At 27.2% G+C, this 24306-nt stretch overlaps 1 protein-coding gene across 1 annotated transcript; it reads right to left on the reverse strand.

Moving 5' to 3' along the window:
- LOC106679078 (alpha/beta hydrolase domain-containing protein 17B) lies at window positions 1-20461 on the reverse strand. Its single transcript, XM_014418028.2, has 3 exons — window positions 19672-20461; window positions 15408-15540; window positions 1-8048 (listed from the first exon to the last, which is right to left on the reverse strand). Exons 1-3 carry the CDS (start codon window positions 20313-20315, stop codon window positions 7965-7967), a joined length of 861 nt encoding a protein of 286 aa, XP_014273514.1. The 5' UTR covers window positions 20316-20461; the 3' UTR covers window positions 1-7964.
- Between the last annotated feature and the right edge of the window lie 3845 nt (window positions 20462-24306).

The following is a 24306-nucleotide window of genomic DNA, read 5'->3' on the forward strand; positions in this document are numbered from 1 at the left end:
TTTTTCTTCAGTAAAAACTTTATTTATACAACCAACTATACACACACAAGTGCATATATCCTTACCATGTACATTTCAATGTGTACATATGCTAACTCTTATATACACATTATAAAAAATTACATTAATTAAAGCATCAAAGGATATAGTACACCAATCAAATGATATAATAAAATAAAATACATTATATACAAACTAGGAATAGAACAAGAAATGTTAAAACTGATTTATCTATAATTTATACTAGAACTAACATTTATATTTTAGTTACTGAAATAAGAAATTCTATGTCTTGTGAGGCACTCAACACATGAACTTCAAACACGGTAGAGTGTGAAGTTAATGAAATTTTTATTAGAAAAGTACATATTAGTGTTATTATTTTTTATTTTTTTAACTAATGTATCATTCCAAATATAAAATTCAAAGCTTTCACAAACTATTTTTTTTCCATAAATAATTTAGAATATATTTCCTATCACTTTTGCCACCATTTTATTAACAAATCTATAAAAAGTTTGTTTAACATGATGTTATTGATTGAGACAGTCAATTTACTTCAGATGATTTTAATAGTTTCTAATATAAAAAATTATGCATACTATTTCAATGACATAATTGCAAATTAAACAACACCAACCACACATATTTTAGAATTTTATCTTAACAGAGATCTATAATAATATATAGTAGGTGTTCTGTGAAAAGGGTGATTTCAACAAATTGGCTATTCTATGATATAATATTCTAAGACACTAATTAATTTAATGATGTGAAACAAAATTAGGGAAAGTTCCAAGTTCTTAAAAAAACATAAACAGATAATAAAAAGTTTTGAACCAAAAGATTGTTCCAGGTAGAAAAAGTGCAAAATATGCTTACCTGAAAATTTATTCACCATTTTTATAGAACACCAACAATATCTAAATTTTAAAATACAATACGTAACTAGATTCAAGAATAACAATACATTATTAAAAACTTCAAAACAAATTCTGAATTGTTCAGTAACAATGATCATTATGCCCATTGGATGAAATTTTAGTTTCTATAAAAATTTAAAAAAAGTTAAAACATTGCAATTACAAAAATCAACTAAATTAAAAATAACTATAGTGTCTCAATTCAATCTTTTTTAATTGGCTATATTACTTTTTATCTGTAAGTTACTTTTATTACTTAAAATGAAATCACATACAATGAGATAATATATATATATATATATACACAATTATTATGGCAAAAGTATAATTAAAGGGAAATAAAAAAAATAAATCAAATAAAATGAAGATAAAAATTATTGTTATTGTGTACACCCACAAGAAAAGACATATCAAACTTAACAAATTCTACTTACTTTATTTTTATATATTAGAATGAAATGAATTGGCACAAAACACTAACGTCTACTTAAAGTCTATAATTTATTAAAAAGTTATATTTTTTTTAATAAATTATGTTAACAGCATAGAAAATACCAAGAAATAAACATTTAAGTTATAAATTATATTCAACCAGTAAAAAAGTCCAGGATAGAGGACTAACTGTCCTTTATCAATGTATAGAAGGAACATCCAATAAAAGATTAAGATATTATAAAGTCTGATTTTTTATTAATCATTTAGTACTAAACAAATTGAGAGATCATATTTGTATCAGATTATTTAATTTCTAAAAGAGAAAAGGGAGTCAAATTTTGATATATTGGCCTATACATATTCTCAATAGATAAATTGGTATTTCACCTATGTTATTCGCTAAAGCGTATCTATCCAAATCACAGGCAAACCAAGTGGAATCACTTGCAGATATTGCTTGGTTCTTTTAATCCAAATTATTTAGAGAAAGAAATAATTATACACTAAAAAACGAAATATTTGGCATAATAAATACAATCACAGTAATTATATTTCCCATAAGTAAAAAAATAAATGATCTACAATAGTCAGCTAAACTGAAATTAACCCATTTTCAAAAATAGTACAAATTATAAAATACAAAAATTATTAATAACTAAAAAATAAATCTTGTTACTTATCATAAAAAATAATGTTTTTTTCATAAAACAGAATTATTAATAATATATAAATGTCTCAAAGTTAATGTAGAAGATAGCTAACTAAAATAAAACAATAAACAATAAATGTCACTATATAAAAGATAACACGATATTAAAGTATGAATAATAAAGCTTAATAAAATGAATCATTTAACGAATATACAGCACACAAGAAAATTAGATCATAACACATACACTTTATTAAATTAAATAAAACATAATTCATGGTGCAGTAATTTATTCAGTTGAAATAATTAACAAGATTTAATAACTACAGGAAACACCAATGAAAATTTATGCAGACGAGCACATTGTTTATGTCTCGTATTGCTTCTGGGAATCAGGATATGTTTAATTGTGACTAATTAGAAAATAAAAGAAAATAAGAATTAAAAATTATCAAAGGTCCAGCCCTAAAAGAGAATCAATTGAAGATTTTTTATTTGTCAAATTCAAATTTCATATTAGTCAAATCATAAATTAAATAGTTTTTGCATTTCTATCATTAAACAGAGATTATAATTCAATGCAGAATATTATTTCAATATGTCTAACATAATAGTAAGTCTTGATATATAAATGTTTCAACATATAGCCATTTATAATTGACTAAATTTTACTAGTGAATGCAATATAATATATTGCATATAATTTATTTAGAATATTTATACAAATCAAGTATCATAAGCCATTATGTTCTATTTAAGTAAAATAGTTATAATACATCTTAATAAAAATTTACCACTTGAACATTTATTCCAATTTCCTGATTTCTAAAGTCACAACCAACACATGACAGCAATAGCACCATTAAATATAATGCGAATGAATATTAATACTTGACTATGATATGTAATAGCATCATACCCTAAGCATAACATAAACCCTCGGACAAATATTGTTTGTTTTAAACATCTTAAATGGCTATATGTTCAGACAAAATGTTAAATAAAAATTAATCTGGCGAAAATATTTAAATGAAAATAGTACTCAATAATTATAAGAGTGGAATATTATACAACTAGTATTGGTTACAATGTAAAAATATTTAATCTACCTTCATTGTATAGCTTTGTTAGCTAATACTTTATAAATAATTAAATTGAATGTATTAGTTTACATACCAACATAGACAATTATTTACAACATAATCAATTTCAATGGTTGTCAATGGCTCTGTTTCCAAGGGATGATGTATTTTATACAAGTAATATTTGCTATACAGTTAAAGTTTCAGTATATTTTATTTAACAAAAATAAAATAATCATACTCCTGAGCCATAAAGAAGTAGAGTAGAAAAATCTATAGAACTCTAAATAGATGGAGAACCACTGGTTTATTTTACTAGTATAATTTTCATATTAAACTAACCACACAAAAAAAAAAAAAAAAAATCAACTGTTAATACAAATTTCAAAATGTGTTGCAGAAACAGGGCTAAAACTAATTCCAAACGTATTGAAGGATTCAAAAGTACCTATTAGGGAAGTTTAATTGAAGCTTCAGAACTCAGACTAAATGTTTATTTCTGATGAAAGCATGAATACTGTTACAACTAAATGATTGAATAATAAAAATTAAGGTGGTTTGTTTAGTTACAAATATGAAATTTAAATGCCTAGAATTATTGTAGCAATAAACAATAATTTACATCAATCTTTGTTAAAGAAATACGTCAATATTCTAGACAGTTCAGTAGTCATTATTCCAAATGAGCTTAAAGAATTATAATATAAAATTAAGCATAATTTTACAATTAATAAAAATCTATATTTCGTACTTTAATCATTTTAATACAGCTGATAGTTAAACTTGACTGACCATAATAGATAACCAGTATGTGCTATCCCCTAGTTTGTGTTATCAAGTCAATTACAACTCGTAGTTGGCTTCCTCAGTGAATTATGCATTATCTCAGAGTTGACAAACAAGGTGTCAACAATACTCAGCCAGCATGGATTGACTTGCCTCCCAACAAAATTCAATAATGCCATTCAACTTATTTTCTGAGAATCTTATACCAGATAAAAGGGAGACAAGAAGAGTCAGGGTCAGTCATTTCATATTACATTGAAAAGAAAGAACAACCATTTTCAATTGAAAATTAGTCGTGGAATGAAAATTTTCTTCTCACCACTAAATTTTAGCATATTAAATTTTTTTTTTTTTAATTTTGTTTCAAACACTTTTTACAAACAAAATGACAAAGTAAAATCATTATTTGTTTCAAATACCTCATTCAACACCTTCAGAGGCCAGCTGATAACTTTTTGACTACTTAATATGGATTTTGAATTAATTTTAATGAAAGCGGATTTAATGAAATATAAACATGCTAAGGTAAAAATAAACTAAAGTAATATAGTGCTGCAGTTATTAAGATTACTAATAAATTTATTCTTCACCCTTCCCTATAATTGTGAAACCTTGTTAACACATATCAACAAGCTATTAATATGTAAAGCAATATGACCATATGAGATTAAAGCTATTTATTGTCTAACCACCTGTTAAACTTAAAGAATCAAGAAAAAATATTTTTGTCAATGATTAATTTTTTCTCTGCATATGGTATTATCTATTATCTAATATTTTCCTTGATCAGATGTAATGTTAGAACTATAATGGTAAAGTTCTTCTATCAAGTGTTGACAAATTGTAATAATGCTTTATGAAAAACCCATGAAAGAAACATGGTGAGAGGGAGTTAAGACTAGTACCAGGTTGGGTAGATCAATCATGTACTAGATGTTCACCTTGAAGATGGGTCTCAAAAAAGCAAAGCAGTACGAAATGGTTACACACCATTTTTCTCAAAATTTCAAATCTGCATTTGACAGTGTAACTCAATTGGAGCTCTACCGGATGTTTAAAGATATGAACACCCAAAAAGTTGATCAATCTGGTGAGAAAAACAACATTTAGTTCAAACGTTTACATCGAATCTGTTCTCTCTAAGCACTTGTGATATGGGAAAGGGAGACACCCTTAAATGTATCCTTATTAATTTCACAGGGGAGAGAGCAGTATACTGATTTAATAGTACAGTTCAGTTGCTGAAGTACCCAAAACAGGATAGCGCTGCTACACACTGAGCCAAACGGTGAAAGTTTACGGAGGAGGCTCATGCAGGTGATGGGTTGTCACATCACTTATTTATGTATGCATGTACTTTACCAATCATCCATTTAAGTTTTAATGGACGAGTTGACCTTATGGGTAAATAAAAAGTATTATTATTTTGCCTTTAATCCATTTTTCTAAAAAAGTATATATACTCTTCAAATTTTTCAATATTTTATTTAAATAGTTTCTTTAGACAATGATTCAGACCTATCATTGTCTACTTTCAAGTCACCTTTTTAAACAAATACATACATTCAATTATTGAGAACATTTAATTTTATGAACTATCATTGTTAAAATTATCTACTATATAAATATATTCATACATGGAACTAATTTACATTTATATGCTAATTAAATATTATAATAATAAAACAATATTGTTGATAAAAGATGGATCTATTATATCTATAAACACACAGAAAAAACTCTTGAGAAAATTCTTTGAAAATTATTAGCCTAACTCCTATTCTTCATTACTTATAATTAAAATTCAACATACCTATGCAGTTAAGGATTTTAATTTGTTTTCTATTATGTAGGATTATTGTTTCTTTTGATATCATAAAACATAATTATTTTTTCAATTTATTCATATCATCTAATTTTGTTAAAATGATTCCTAAATATATATATTCATTTTTACCAACTCGTGTCTTAAGAAACAATCTGCATAAAATATCAATAAATTTGAATGGTATATTATAAATAACTTTCAAGAAAAGAATACATTCAGTAAAAAACAAAATTGTTACGGTGATATATTACATTACGAATATAAAGTTAATTTTTCTATAAAAAAAATATTATAGATAAAATTCATCAGATTTTACTCATATCAAATCTTTTACATCCATAATAAATGAAATAGTTTTGATTGCCAACAATAGGTAGCTTATTTTATGTTTTTTTTTAATGGAATCTATGTCATATTCACTTCATGCAATTAATTAATTTTATAATTCATATTTGAAAAATTTCAAATAAATAAGATTTCAATACAAAAATCATATTGATTACTTCCTATTAAATAAATAAAGACAAAATGAATAATACAAATTTTACTTGGAAACGTCGTTTTTCCAGAAATGTATTTTAATAAACCTCAATTGCGGTCCCTGCACTGACACTGTTTTATACATTATTTAGTAAGTTTTAATATTATAGTTCATGAGATTGCATGTTTTCAATTGTGGGGAAATGGATGTAGTATCATGTAAATTAATTCCTAAGGACAGATAAAACAATTTTTTTAAGTTATATAATTCCTAGGCGAACATGATATATCTACTATAGGTTATTCTTCCAGATAATAAAAACAAAACAATAATTAATAGAATACAGATAATAAAATAGGAAAAAGGAGTCTAATGTTTTACAGACAAATGATAAGAGTAAGTCCTTGCTGAATTAATATACAAATTTACCATAGACAACCCCAAGAACTTTAAATGAATACAATTTTCAAAAAGAGAAGAGTATAGAAAGTGGATCAACAAAATAAAGGTTCTTGAGGAAAATAAGAATCACAGTGGCAACAAATGGACTGAAGAAAGGAAGGTACTATGTCCTGAAAGACTGAAGAACATATAAAAGAGAAAGGAATTTAGGTGGTCCCTAGCTGGCCTGTTCACAACCTGTGCCAAGTATCTTGAACATACAAAGTGTATTAATCACCAAGATAATTGACTTCAAGAGAAATATAGATAAAAACTGATATTATTATATCAGAAAATATTGATATTCAATAACTTCTTTTCACAGAAGAAACTAAGTTTACATAAGTATTCATAACATCATTAATTCTGAAGTATAACATTATGAATCAATCACAATCATATAATTAGGAAATATCAACGCACCAACAATATATAACTAAATCTGTTGGGACTAGGACTTCATTAGAACAATTAATACAAAACATTTTATATTCAACTTTTTTTATTTAAATGTTTAATAAATGTAAATGTTAAGATTATTATTTTTGAGCCCTTCCCAAATATTTATTTTTTGTAAACAATATAAATAATTATTAATTTACAAGCAAGTATAATAAATTACATTAAGAGAGCTCATTTTAATAAATCAGTTCAAAAAAAGAAGGTCTAAAGAGGAAAAACTACATAAATGATGTTTAATAAGTCCTGATGGTGGGATACAAAATGAACATTTTAAAAAATGTGGTTAATTTAATATGGTAGAAATTGAGAGCTTTTTTTTTTTCTAATTTTACAAACCAATTTGAAGAAATAAATAATGTTAAAAAATCATAAAATCTAATAATTACGAAAAGTAAAAGACATTTAAATAATAAAATAAAGATGGCCAATTTAACACAGATAATAATTAATTGGAATAAATACTAAATATATCATTGAATAATCTTACCTAAAGTATTATATTTTCAGCCTTACATATAGATTATAAAAACAAATATCAATTTATATAAAAACTTTTTAATAAAGTATAAATTCAGAATTTACACAAATAGTTAAATATACACAAGAGCATAATTCCCTGCCTATATTGGCTATTGTTGTTTTTAAACTAATATTGTACAAATTAAACACAAGCAAGTTTATTTATAACTTTTATTATTCATATTTATAAAAATATAGTATAGCTTCTCAAATTTTTTTTCCTAACCATTCAAATGACTTTATAACTTCAAAAATTATATCCATACAGGATAATCTGTTACAGGAGTTTTTCTGTTACTGAGCTATTGGTTGCTGAACTTAGTGTTGATGGGTTGAGGTCATCGCCCCACAGTAACTGTCAGTTAACAAGCTCAACAGTAACAAACCGTTTTAGTCGTTCAAGATACTGACCATACAACTCTACATCATTATGACCAGCTCCCTGAAACAGTTGTAAAGTTGAATTAACTTTTTAAAAATTTGAATTTTCAAACAGCAATATGACAAACAGAATGGTTTTTTTTTAGATCTACAAATCTGATAGAAAACAGAAAGATGATAAATTTTAAAACTTAAGACTAGGGTGTGGTTTAATAAAAAAAATGGCAGATATTTTAATATATTATTTAACAAAAACATGAAATATTTATTTAAAAAATCATATATTTTTTAACAGTTTTAATACAAAAACCGCATGATACAATTTATATACTTACAACATACAATTAAATAATAGAATGTAATGTAGTATATAAATTTACAATTATATTAAACTCTATCAGTTCATACTACAAATAAGTGTTTTTTCTAAATAATCAAAGTAAAACTTTTACATTATATTGAAACAATATTTTAATGTGAGAAAATTGTTCCTATATCACAATGTGACCAACTACTTGATGCAAAGAAGGAGAACATTCAAACTTATGAAGGGGTTAACCATTCAATCCTTTAAAAGCTTCATTTTCTTCATTAAGGATTGCATGAAACTTGTTTTTTGATCTTTAATGAAATTCAATAGTCTAGATTTTTATTTAATTTATCTAAAAAGTTTTGGTTGATTTCTTCTCTAAATTACTTGCGACGGAAACATTTTTTTTTTATTTAAGTTAGGAAGAAAATGTGGTTTTCCAACCAAATGTTGAAAATACACAAACAACTTTCATATGCACTAATTATATTCACTTCAAGTATTTAATCTATATTAACTTCCTTTATAATGTATGCTTAGTAGAGAGAGAGCTGCAGATGCGCTGAAGTCTTCCAGAGTTGAGCAGGAGAGATTACAAATCCCTACATGGTTAGGAGAAGTAACACTACACGGCATCAATCTGCACTGCTGGAGGAAAGCTGAACTGAGGAGGTGAAACCTTTTTCCAGCTTAAGAAATAAATAAAAAATTGCTGACTACTTTACCTTTTCTATTTGCAGACTCTTCTTGCTTGTAGGAGGCCATCGGGTGAGAAAACGTAACCTTTTTCTAAGTTATCAATTCATTCCTGTAATAGTTTCATTTCCTAACTTGTTTTCCATTCTTTATATACATTTATTTCCTTTTCTGCTTTCGGCAGATTATTGTGCATGTAATTTTTTAAGCCCCCTGGCTTAACTTAGGCTTGTCTTGCTGATTCAGGTTTCTTTTCTCCATCTTGTCCTGTTTTCCATATTTAACACAGTCCATTCCCAAGTGTGAGATCAGGGGCTGCTACTCGGTTATCGAATGATACTTCATTGGGGAGAGAAGTTGAATCGGGAAATTCTTGCTTCTAGTGTCTCATCAACCAGTCTACCTTCTGCTTAATTTAATTACTCTAGTAAAGCAAATTTAATAATAAATTATAATATATTTGCTGAAAAATTCTTCATTTAAAATAATAAAAAAACAATTGTTAATTGCTTAAAGTATTATCAAATCTGGGAACAGTTCATTTCAGAGGGCAAATGGATTTACCATAGTGAGATAAATTAAATTCACAAAAAATGGAAATAGTCATCTTTTTAGTTTGTTGCTGAATGGTGTACTCACATATTATTCTATTCAAGTTGTCAACTTTACATCAATTAATCAATAAGATCAGGTGAGAAACAATATGTATGTAAAACCAAAGGTTAAAAGGACCTAACTAAGGTATCAATATTACAAAGTTTTGATGCTGTTATGTTACAGTGGGGAAAGAAAATTGATAGTATATAAAGTCTACACAGGATACTTACTAAACATTATTGGAGGAAGAATGAGTGTAAAGGTACAACAAACCCATGAAGGAAAATTATTAGATTAAAATCATCAATTAAGAACCTAAGAAAATTTTAAAAAATATATATCTTATAGATATAGCCCGCCCGCACGCACGCACACATATATATCTTCCAGTACAAAATATATATATATCAATAAGTAAAATTTCAAAATGATAATAACCAAAGTAGTTAAACTAACCCAAATATATATCAATATTGCAAATACTGTGTCGTAAGAAAATTAAGACAGAGAACAAAATAAGTAAATGCATAGAATTGTTTGCATAAAGACAATTTAAGGTGTCGGACAATCGAATTGAGGTGGAGGACTGAACATCAAGAAAATATGTTAAATTTTAATTTTGAGACAGATCCCTAGGAGTTCATAGACTTCTTGATTGAGCAGAGTACACAGAATTTGATAACAATAATTAACCTAAAGCAATAATGATTGGAGGAAGATAGTCCAGGTGGCGGTCATTTAAAGTATCTAAATAGTAATAAAAAACTATTTATTGCTACTATTTTGATACCTTTATTGACAGCCACCCAGACTATCTTCCTCCAATCTACTTCATATGGTCAACTATCTTCTTCCAATAAAGCAATAATGATGTTAAAAAGCAATTAACAAAGCCTATAAAGTGCTTAATTCTTTACATTGCTACAATTTTGTATAGAAATATTATTAAATGATAATATCTAATTAATTGAAGGGAGCAGGTCAGAAAGGGGATCAAAAAAGGGTACTCAAAATAGCAGAAAAACTGTTTATTAGATACCAAGGGGCAAAACATTGATGCATAATAAACAGTTTTCTGCTACTTTGAGCACCTTTTTTGTGGCTGCCACTTGAACCACCTTCCTTCAATAACATAGTTTATATAGATAACAATATTGGGAGCCCACATAAGCAAAATGGAGAAATAAATAAAGATGAATGAAATGGGAATATTTACTGTTATCTTACTGAGTGGTGGATAACAATTTACTGTTATCTTACTGAGTGGTGAATAACAATTTACTGTTATCTTACAGAGTGGTGTATAACAATTTATTGTTATCTTACTGAGTGGTGGATAACAATTTACTGCTATCTTATTGAGTGGTGGATAACAATTTACTGTTATCTTGTGGGTTGAAATGAATTCTAGATTAACACTTGTAGAGACAAAAAAATTCTGAATTTATAATTTTGTTTCATAAAAAAAAATACCTTTTTATAAAGAAATCCATCGCTGGATGACTATGTATATACATATATATTTATTTTTTTACGAATTACTATTATACTATTTGTCACTAGCTATCATAGAAATGACAGGGGAGAAAAATAAGATGACAAATACTACATTAAAAATGGCAAGTAAAATACTTTAACCATCGACTTATGTTTTTTAATTTGTGTAGTATTTCTTCTGTAATATTATTTTAATTTTATTGCATAAAAATCAACCAATCTTACGGTGAAAAATACTTCTGAATATTTAGTATTTCAATAGGTGTTACTGATAAGTTAGACATCAAGATGATTGGCTCCAAATTCATAAAAAAAAAAAAAAAAAAAAAAAAAAAAAAAAAGGCAAATCTAATAATAGTATAAACTGAAGCAAAACTTATTTTTTATTAGAGTTCTGATGTTTCAACCAAAATTTCAGGCCTACATTGGGGCTAAGTGCAAATAACCATGCGCAAACAACAAAGAAGGAATAAAAAACATAACAAGAAATTATAAAAATAGAAAATATAAGAAGATAGACTAGAATAAAAGAAGGAATACAAGAAGGAAATGGGTAATATAGGAATAATAAATTGGAATATAAGATAAATAACAGAATTGAAAAATGAAAAATATAAAAGAAAGAAAAAATTAAAAATTGTACTAGTACAAATATGTAAATAATGAAAAATTAAACTTACCATAGTGAGAAATGTAAGAAAAGCAAATAATACACAAGATATTATGAAAATCATAAAAATATATACGTAATAAGAAAAAAACATAGAGGCATAATATCAAGCTATATAAACGAAAGGGGGCAAGTAGTAAAACTGAAAGTAATAAAAAGTAATCAACAATTTTCTTCAATCATTAGCATGAAATTAGACTTATTTTTATGATTTATTAGTTTAAAACTTATAAGTCAATTCAAATTTTTCATTAGTAATTCAGGATTGAAAAAGATTCTATGGTCTGTTCAACAAGATGAGAGAATTTGGATAAATATAAACATGTGAACTGGGGGATGAGTGGCATTCTCTTCCTAAACAAAACAAGATGAGAGTTATAGAATCCCTTCAAAGAAACAATTTCACCAAATCTGCAGTTCATGTATTTTCACTTATCCAATTTTTGTTGTCTTGTGGAATAGACTAATAACAATTAGAGGTGGAGGGAAGTGGAACTTTGTAAAGAAGTAAAGTAAATGAATCTTTAGAAGTCAAACTTTAACAGGCAGGTAGGACAACTAATTATTTATGATTTTCCAGATGATGAATGGTTTTACTTGACAGGTACCATTTTAAATATCTACCTTAACATTCAAACAGATTATGACTGATGATTGAGTAGAAGTGGGTGTTAGACCTTGTCTGGTCCCTAAAATTTCATTAAATCCCATGCAAAGTCAAGGTCAGCCAACAAATAGGCAGACCATTGAAAAAACTCTCCAGCCATCACTGCCAATCCTCCATACAAACTGCCAAAGCAAACATTAAGTGTGAAATCAGCAGATAGACAATGTATCATCTATTAGAGCTGTCTTTTGGAAAGAGATGGAAAAAGCTTGTATCGAGCACTTACAAGAAAGATGCTATAGTATAGCACACTACATACTCCCCATCGGATAGCCATCTAAAGATGTAGGTTAATAACATTATCATTAACACCACACAATACAGTTAGTTACCTTTCCTCGGTAGTCATCCAATGAGGTGTACAAATCACGAGATACCAATGTAACAGTCCCACCAACGAATTAGTAGAGGGTTGATAGCATCTGTACTTATAAGATATTCATCAGAATAGTGCAGCTGCTGGTTTAAGTGATAACAATGAGGACATTGTCAGAAGGCTGAAGATTCCTTTTTGACACTCAAGGTAGTTATAACAGACATCAAATACCTAAGATGAATCTAGCAAAAACAAATACAACAGGTCAGGTATCTCGGAATAGGATTACAATGGTAGTAACTGACTTCTTTGAATTTGAATGGGTATCAGAGTCCATATATTTAGGTTCCTAAGTGAAAAGTAAACTTATTGTAGATGGAAATACAAGGAACAAAATATTGGTAACCAAAAAGGGAATATTTTATACTAAATAATTCAAAAACACTATCCAAATTATAGTCTCAAAACATTTATTTCATTCACACGTCCAACGTTACTATGAGACATATCATTTAACCATTTTAAAAAAACTCCATACAGGCTATTCTGCCCAGGTCAAAACATTTACATCTAATATGTCAAAAATACATTAAAAATCACAGTCAAATTATTTCACTTTTACCACTATTTATACACTTATATTATAACCTCATTTGTTATAATGTATACACTATATATGTATACACTTATATTATAACCTCATATAACAAATGAGGTTATAATATAAGTGTATAAATAGTGGTAAAAGTGAAATAATTTGACTGTGATTTTTAATGTATTTTTGACATATTAGATGTAAATGTTTTGACCTGGGCAGAATAGCCTGTATGGAGTTTTTTTAAAATGGTTAAATGATATGTCTCATAGTAAATTAAGATTGTCCCTGAAGATGGCCGAATTGGAGGAAAAGTTGGACGTGTGAATGAAATAAATGTTTTGAGACTATAATTTGGATAGTGTTTTTGAATTATTTAGTAAAAAATTGCCAGTCTCAAGAAAGAAATTTAAAGATTATAAATAAATAAGGGAATATTTTAGTCTAAAGAATAACTATAAAAATAGTTTGGTTCATCGCAAAACAAAAATCCTTAATATGAAAACGTTTAAATAAATAAAACCTTAATCTGTTGTGTTCTGACACAGAAGAAAGCATTAACAGATAGAACTAGACCCTAGGTCAGAGATATTTTAATATTAAAAAAAAGTATCTATGATAAATCTTTCAGCCAATAAATAAGGAACAGGGATGTTCAAGGAGGCAATCCTATCATCATAAAGCCTTTACGTCTTACCCTTCTAATACCGGCAAAATAATAAAAATAATACAAGCTAAAAATAATACCTGAAATTCAAGAATTATCTATCTCTGAACCCAAGGAATGGTATTGATAAAAAACTGAAGGGTGCCGGGGAAAAACGATCAGCCTATTTTTTTCCCCTAATTTTAAGCTTTTTTTCATATTCTGGGGTTTAATGAAAGCTTCCTAACAACTATTCATTCACTTGATAAAATGAATGAGTATATCCTTATGTATGAAAAAGAAACTGATATTCAGATGTAACAGAAATACAAGGGAAATAACTCCATTTTATTGAATAAAACAAAAATAATAAAATGTAACTTTGATTACTTTTCCACTGAGCCCATCAACTAATATCTCAAAAACTTAATTTGTACTAAATCAGACCATTGGTGGCTCACTTATAGGTGCTTCATGCTTTATTATGAATAAAAGATAATATATCAGAATTTAATTATTATAATATAAACAAACAGAATTAAATAAAGATTTAATGATTTTTTTAATTTAACCGAAGAGAAGTTGCACCATAGACTGGTGTAACCCACCTACCATGTTTTACAAACTATTCTTTTCCCATTATTCCCACCCTTTTCTCCCTTCAGGAATCTTTGATTTACTTTTACCTTAAACTAAGGCAGCTATTCAGCTTCAACTAATTTAGGTAACCACTATCCACAACACAACATCATCAGTTATTTTATAAGTAAGGGTATGTTCAGACCAAGCCTGTCACCCCATCCTATCAAATCTATCCATCTAACTGACTGATTTTTAGTTTCAGCTTAACAGATTAATTTGAGAAAACTAAAAGAGTAATAATTATAACTGGTACTGCGACTGGTAGTGGAGAGGGAACTTGTGTGGCAAGTGGTCCTTTGAGCCAATCCCTCATTTTAAAAAAATGTTTTTTTTTTGTAGGTTGAAATTTGTTTAAGATAGGTCACAGTCAAATTATATAATTGGACATTATGCGAAGTAGCTGATCAATATTAATGATGACAACAAAACCCTTGGACAAAATGATAAATACTCGTACCATATAGAAAACAAATACAACTAATAGATTTTCATAAATAATAAAAATTGCAAAATAATTATGGAACCAGTTACATTTACTTAAAATATCAGTTTTCAGAGGAAACAAAAACAAATAAGCAGAAATAAATTTTCACAGATTAATTCCTTCCACTAGAAAGAAATAATAGGTTACATTAAAACCCTCTTAAATGTATTCTTATCACCTAACTTAGCTCTCATTTTTTAAAAATTTGTTTAAACTGAAAAATACATGTAAATAATTTGAAAAGTTTTTAAATGTACATGGATGATAGAAGGCTAAAAAAAAAAATTGTATTCCACTAACCTCAACCCATAAAGGATCTACTGGTCTTGGGCATCTTTCATAAATTGCAACGCCGTGAGAAAAATCAATAACCTCATCTTCTGTTCCATGGATGACAAGAACAGGTGAGGTAACTTTCGGCACTTTATCTATACTGAAATGAGAAAACATAACATTAGAAATAACAACAAGTCTAATATCTGTAACATAACTTATAATAGAAAACTACTGTCAATTAGAATAGCTTTCAATCAGTATATTACATTAATAGGGGTATTCATGATCTATGTTAAAGCGTGTTAAATGGAAAAACTCGTGTTAAATCGAAAAAAATTGCCTTCTTTTGCCGTGGTAAAACGAAATAACATTTAACATGGCTGAGAGTCTGTTACTTGGTCAGTTAAATCGAGAATGACGTCACACAATAGACCAGTTGAGATCGCCGCCATATTAGTTGTGACTTTCAATACAGTTGTCAATTAGCTCATCTTCATTCTCTTCTTCACAAGTTTGAAGATCAATAAGACACTCATAAGCTAAACTTTCACACAAATTCCACTTTTCACTCACTCTAGGCATGTTTTAATTAATTACTTAAATCAAAACTGAAGTAAACAATAACATGAGGGTCTGGAAGGAAGGTTATAAACATAAAGGCTTATACAACAAGTTGCTGAGAAAATCCGCTAGGGACTCTAATGCATTTAACGTTTAACATGACTTCAAATAGGGCTGCTCACAATCCTATAGTTATAACATTTAAAATGCAAAAACATATAACATTTAACACAACATCATGAATACCCCTAATATATTAGATCTAAGGATGCAGCAGTAACTAGAGAAAAGTTGCTTCTCCTAAGAACAAAATCGAAGAGCTCTAGTAGCTAAGCAAATAAAAGTATCCCCCGGCACCTGGTAAGGGGGGAGTTTAAGTTGGGGGTTTTTAGGGCACAACAAAACAACAAAGAAGGATAAAAAAAAATAAAATAAATTATAATTTAAAAAAAACTCACTAATTACTAATTTTCAACTTATACCATGAAACTAATTATTACTGATAAATCGATAAATATCAATAGTATCACCTTAAGTTTAAACTAAACTAATTCATTAAATAATCCACCTGTTTTTTTCAAGGTATCAAAATAATAAGACCTGGCTTATTGTAGTACTAATTAATAACATTTAAATTGATAAATATCAATATATACTATATTAATAAATATACTATAGTAATATAAAATAAAGATACTAAAAATATGATTTTGTAAGGGCAAAACAATGAATAATAAAAAATTTAAAATAAAAATATCTTAAATATACTCAAGTAAACTAAAATAAAAAAAATTATAGAGTGATTTTGTAATGGATCCTCTATCTTGTTTGTTTTGTTAAAATAATAATTTTAGTTTACAACATATCTAAAATGTTTACGACTTAAACGCACAACATTGTTATAGGTGTTATGTATCAACAGTAATGTCATTAATTAATTTATACATAATATAGAATTAATTTAAAAAAAAAAAAAACATAATTTATTTTACTCCTACGTTTCGGCCCTCAGGTCATTATCAAGAACTTTTATAAAGTAGTATAATGCTATCTCCAGCGATATTGATGTTATTTATTACATAATATAGAATTAATTGTTTTAAAAAAACATAATTTTAAAACTAATGCGTAAGATAAATAAATAATTGTCACATTTTATAAAAAAGAATAATTATGTCTATCTAAAAATTTACAAAATATGATTTAAGTATTTCAATCTGAATCAAATGCTAGTTATCACTTTAATACTAATAAAAAAATATAATTAAAGTCAATCGCATTTTAAGGATAATGAACAGGATGAAGTAAATAAATTTAATTAATAAAGCTTGCTAGATAATCATATCAGCAGGATTATCAATTAAAGATAAACTTATTGACCTCATTAAATTTTTATAAGAGAAATAGAAACATACATATTAATTGTACAAACAAAAAAAATTAACATATTATTTTTTTAAAACTAATATAAAGAATATAACGAACTATTAAAAACTTTCCTATGGAAAATAGAAATTGGCAGCATAGAAACAATAAGGCATTCTCACTTCTACGATCTAAAGTTTTTCTTCTGTGGTCAACAATTCTTTTCTTGTAATAATTAATAGATAGTTTAACATACCCATACTTAAATTATTCAAAAAATAATTTAAATTATGAACATTCCATGACATTATCAGAAGTTAGAATATTAATAGAAAATGAGACTGGGATTTGGATTTATTAAGGAACATTAAGTTAGATGCTTGAGTGGGAAAAGTTTGGACAAAATTTTATTTAAGTGGTTCATCAGAACTTCATTTATAAATATGGAAAAATGGTTTACACTGAATGATCATAGAAACTCACAAACAATGAGGTATTGTTCAATTTTTTTTATAAACATAACATTTAAAAAGCTCAAAGGACACATTTCATGAAACTTTTCAAGGATAAGCAAAAAAGCCTTACCTTATTCCAAATTAACACTAGTTAGATTAGGTCTATAAGAAGTTTTTTAACAGAGAACATTTTTTTGTTAAATTTCATAGTTAGAACCTTTTTAGTTCTTTATTTCATAATAAGTTGAGAAGTCAGAGCATTTGAAGTACAGAAGTTTTTGATAGCAACTTATCATATCAGCAGTATAATTTCTTCATTATTATTTTTAAAATAAGGGTTTGAACAGCAGGAGAATTTCATAACAACCTCCAGTAAACAAAATCTGAAGTAGTGGAAGCACATCGATTTTTATAACTCTAGAATGATTTCTGTGCATTCTTATATTTTAGAATTGAATAAGAAAACCTTTCATGAATTTATTTCTTCTCAAACTCTTAACATTTATAAAGGAATGAAAAACCTAATTTCAGAATTTAACGGGCATATCAAAATCAATGAAGTATATTAAATAAGAAATTTCAATTGTATTAATTATTACTTAAGTTCCATCAAAAACATAGTCATGCTTGCTGAATCATACCAATTTCACCAATTTTTTTTTTTAAATCAGAAAAACAAAATAGGTCACAAATTAATTTATTATAACTTATTTAATTAATTAATAACAAAATAGCTTATTTAACATTGATCATTAAATTTTAAAAATACCCACCAAAATAAATATAAATAGTTAATGGCGACTCTAAAAAAATTAAGGACAATGATTTAAAATAAGTTAATAATCAAACCAAATGTAAAAGAATACCACTCCTCAAGTGAAATACATCTAGGAAAATGTTAAAACAGAAGAGATAAAATTAAATTCCAAGTATAGAAAAACAACAATTTTACCTAAAGTCTAGCTACATCATCTCTTCCTTCTTTAAACAAACATGGTAAATCTTTAAACAAGGTAACAATTACATAATATTTTAATTTATTATATGTAGATAGCTAAACATATTATTAAAAATAAATATATTTAAAATGGTTCCAAAACTATTAATACTAAAATTAAAACAAAATTTACTAACACTCAAAATAAATTGCTGTCTCAAACATATTACAACTAGATCTAAAAGTACAGGAACATCTGTAAAAGCAATATACTTTAAAGCATTCCAGACAAATGGTTATCATAATGCTCAGAGAACCAGTAACTACAAAATAGTAATCTGTAATCGATCAAACTATAATACATTTATTGACACTGACCATATAGTCAGTATTAAAAGCAAACACTTTATTGAATTATTACTTAATAGAACTAAATATAATCGTAACTTCACTGAGCAGTACAAAAAGTAAACAATACAAACTTTCTAGAGGAAAAGTTATACTTGGTAAGACCTCCTTTGATAAATATGTACACTAAATGATAATGATAAAATTTTAATTTAAATTTACCATTCAGAACATTCAATAAACCAGAAATGTTTAAGACTATCAGTATAATAAAGCTAAAATGCATTGCATCCCTAACAATAACAGAACAACAGTTTCATATCAGTACAAGCTCCAAATCATTTTATGCTAATAAACTATTTAAATAAACAATGAAAATAATCTACAAACAAAAAACATTTAATCAACATTCTGTAACATACAACTTTACTATATATGATAGATAAGAATTGAGCAAAAAAATAATAATAGCAGAAATTAAGAGAAATTGTTGTAAAATATTAAACTTCTACAAACATTTTCATCAATAGAAATTATAGCGGTGAAGGTTAGCAAAAACCTATTCACATTCATTAAAATATGGGAGTATTACTATTTTTAAAAAATAAATAAATTTTCTAACCTCGGAAAGGCATCAAAAAACCAGGTGCGTTTAGTGTTTGGAAATGCAACCCTCATCCCTGAGGTAAGCGGGGAGTGCAGAACAACGGCACCAACTTCATACCGCGAAGCAAGGTCCACAGTAGGCACTGTACCAATACTTTGTCCATAAAGAATAATATTTTCGGGACTGATTCCATATCTTGTCCTTAATGAATGCCACGCACTATCAATGTCTGCATATAAATTCTTCTCAGAGGGTTTCCCAGTACTCACACCATATCCTGAGTAATCGTAACTGAATATATTACAATTAATTCGTGTGCCTAATCCTAAATAAAAACTACTCATCTGTCCAAGGTCTACAGCATTTCCATGTGAAAATAGAATAGTATACCTTGCATTAGGACTACATCTAACAAACAGACATGCAATTTTATTTCCTCTTGAAGTCCTTGCAAAAAACCCTTCAATATTTTCTTTATCTCTTTCAGAATATTGCCATTCAGCTTTTTCTGATAATGTAATCTGACACTTATTTGATGATTCGTCTGAAAAACTGTAAGTTGGTTCAGGAGGTAAAAAAGCTAACTTAGCTGCAATTCTAGAAGGGCAAGGTGGACAACAAAATATACAACAAAATTCACTCAAAGTTAGCCCGTTCATAACTGTTTTACCGCTTTCCAAACTTGAACGTCATGTAAATACTTGGTTTTCTTGTCATTTAAAATGGACCCAGGAACAAACATGCAGTACACGAATGTAACCAAAGACTGAGACACAACAAAGGCTCTCTCTCGTAGCAATCAAATAAAGGTGCTGCCATACGTCCAACACTAAACTTTCAGGAATTCGTATCAATCAAAAACTTTGTTATCATGAAATCCTAATAAATATACTTTTTCTTTCAGGTAAGAAAAAAATATTTATTATAATAAAATATTTTATTCTTAAAAAATAAAGAAAACGATTGAAAAGTAAACAGTGAAATATAAAATTTTTAAAATGTTAATAATAAATGTTAAAATTACAAGAAAAGAAAATGAATTTAATAAAATACGTTACTCAGCATTTTTTTGGAGTTTTATGAATCTAAATTAATTAAATATAGAGGTAAGTAAAATGTCTAACACACCATAAAGTGACGTCATAGAGTACCGAATGAGATATATTTAAATGTCTGGCTCAAAAACCTAAATGGTTTCATTGCTTACAATGTTACAATCACATCAAATCGTAAAATAACTCTCTTTAATAATAATTAGGACGAGTTGCCACTCTTAAGTAGAGAAGGACTAATCAACCACTATTATGGGTAAATTATTATTATTACTGCATACTCTTGAAATCTAATGTTGATACAACACTACATTGTCCTTTAGTTTTACAGTTTAAAGTTATAAACAAAATCCTCCTATTTTTTTTAGCTTGTTCCGTAATGAATTTAAATTTGGATGTAACATCTAACATGAACTTATTAAATACAACGAAAACGACAATCTAACGTTCATTATTCTGAAGTAACGAGATTCATACTACATTTTTATGTAAGAAATTCTATTAAAATTGGTAACATTGTTCAATCCTTGTTAAAACTCAATGATTTAATATATCTGAATGAATCAGTTGAAACGTAAATTTTGAGAGTATCCTTAAAATAATAATTAGTGAATTAATTCGTAATTAATGCAAAACTTGATCTCTGAAATGTTATATTTGGCCGATTCTCCATTTTTAATAAGTTAAAAATTAAGATTGATTTCAGTTTATTACAGATATTAGCAAAGAGGATGAAAACATAGACTATACTTTGCTTGATAAACATAGATGTGGAAGAGTAAACCCTGACCCTTACACTAAGTGAATTATACAAAATATTCTTGAACTATAGATAACTATGGAATCAGTCAAAACATAACGAATAAAGAGGGGCATAAAGGGAATTATAAGAGCTGACATTTTAGCCAAAAAAATAGCTTATCATCTTGTCCTCATAACTTAAGGCTCCAATGTCTAATATATAGCAACTGGTAGTTAAGGATATAGTTGGAGAGTGGAACATTTTACAGACGATAGCTACAGAATTACCTAGATTATATAAACACATTGCTCCTATAATGTGTAATCAAAGAAAAATACACAATAAGAATTATCAATCAACATGATTCTTTACTGGGCAAGGTAATAAAAAATACTACCAGAAAGTATTTCTTAATTTTAATTTCTTTTACATTTTCAAAATATTTTTAATGATATTTCTTTTTTCATAAAACACATCCTAAATAGGTATAATTCTCTTTTTTATTATAAATTATTTCTGTTATTTTTATGCAGCGAAATTAATTTTAAAAAAGTTATAAATATAGCATGTTAGACATGAGGAAACTAAAAAAAAAATATACATTTTATGGAGTTAACATGAAAATATTAAAATGCCCTGGTGATTCCCAAAGTACAGGCCAATTTCAGCTGACAAAGCTGACTGTTTAGCTTTGTTCTAAAATTTAAAAAAAAAATCTGGTGATGTCTAGGAGCTATTGACATTTGAAAATATGGCTTGTAAAGATCAATTGTCATTTTAGCCACAAATATTTTTAAAAAATTAAATATAAGACCCTTTAAATATTTGAAGGATTTCTGTATTAAAATGTTTGATACTAGTATTAAAATATTTAAATACTAAACATTATCTTAAAAAATAGATAAATCAAAATATAAACTTTTCCCTAATGTAGGACACCTATTCCTACTGCTACAGCATATTCCTTATAAATTAATGAAACATTCTTGAAAAATGAAATTTCAAGAAAATTGACTAACTGGTTTGGTTATTGTTATCATTTAATAACAAAACAAGAAAATACCTGTAAAAAAAATTTGGTTAATGCTGCTCAAATCACTATATGAGGAGCATTGTCTTATTTTATTGCATTAACATGTAAAGAATATAATTCTTATTGAATCTATGGCAATTACAAATTTCCTGGAATGGTAATTACAAATCACACTTTCACTATTTTAGTTGAATAAAATAATAGTTGAATAGCTGTTTACAATCTATAAATTATCATATGAAGCAGAACACCAAAATGTGAAAATTATTAGAGTTAAAAAAGGCCATGGTAATTACAACTTAAATTATAGGCTCCTAAAAAGGACCATTCAACATCTGCTACATTCATTCAACTGACTAGAACCTGGAAGATATCTGACAGGCAGGTTTGCTACTCTTTTTTTCCCTAGAAATGAGCCAAATATCTCATACTTCCTACAAAAATTTCTTTTTTTTTGCCCATTAATAATTTTTTTTTCAGAATGGTTTTCTGAACAACTCTTCTATCACTGATCATCCAGAGTTCAGTTTTTTTTTTTTTAATTTTTTTAATCTCAGGCCATTTCACTTTTTTAATATGAGATTTCTATGATACTTCAGCTTAAGTTCTGAGGTAAGAATATCAAAAGACTAACTGGAAGTGTAAAACTATGTTTTGGAACAGCTACTGTAATTATATTTAGTAAATTAGGAGGAATAAGTATGCCTAATTTATTAAACTTATACCAAATTCAACATTCGACTCTTGTGCTGACACTTTAATTATTAAACTAAAAAATTAGAGGACAAGAATGAATGAAAAAATAATTTTATTCTGGGACAATTCCCCAAAGAATAAATACATGGTTATATATTAGAATTTATTGTTTGGCTGACTTGATGTCTAGTTGACCAGAATTCTCCTTGGGAATCAGTATTAGCCTGTAGTTTGAGAATCAACGATATATTTATATCATGTATAAACATAATATAAATTATGAATTTATAAAGTTTAACAATTGAAAAATAAAGTAATGAAAACAAGATAAGATATATAAATGAGAACAAAATTAATAAATAAACAATAAGAATTTGTGTTTTTTTGCGTTATTTTCTGCGAATTCATGAGGAAGGTACCTCCTCAGTAGCTCATACTTTTGTTCATGAATTTATTCAAGCTGTTTCATTTACGGAATTAATCATACTCTGTCAACAGCCAAGGGCCTTACTTATAGTCTCTGTATAATCCATTTGGATCTCAGTCCGTCTTGTAAAAAGTAGATTTTATATAATAGAAACCTGTTCTCAACTATCTGATGTAAATATATTTCTCTGAAAGAAATAAAATAGTTATAAATGTAATCAGGGGTGCTCAACCTTTTTAAAAGCGTGCCACAATTAAGAGTTCCCAATATTGAAATATACCACAGCTTTATCCTCTCTTCCCTTATACCTAATCACCTTCACAATAATTATTTCTGTGCAGTATAGGCACATCTTTTAAAAATATTTTTTCCCCTTTTGTCTACTTTTAAATTATACTTTTCTAATGAAAAACATTTACAATAATTATTATAAATAAATACATAGCTACTCCTAAACTACTTTTTTATTTTGTAAATAATTATTATTTATACTTTTACATTATTTATATTTATATTCTTTTAGTTTACTTTGTCCTTTTTTGAATTTTTTTTTTATATCACTTTCTATCTATATTCTTGTAGTCGTATCATAGTTTACGATACTTGTAACTTGTTTTCATTTAGTCCTGATGAAGCCCTGCAAAAAGGGGTGAAACATTGGTTTCTACAAAATAGTTTTTGTGTTATTTTGTGTACCTTT

This window comes from Halyomorpha halys, unplaced genomic scaffold (assembly GCF_000696795.3).
Source record: "Halyomorpha halys isolate HHAL.00 unplaced genomic scaffold, Hhal_1.1 Scaffold176.1, whole genome shotgun sequence".
In the NCBI taxonomy this organism is placed as follows: Eukaryota; Metazoa; Arthropoda; class Insecta; order Hemiptera; family Pentatomidae; genus Halyomorpha; species Halyomorpha halys.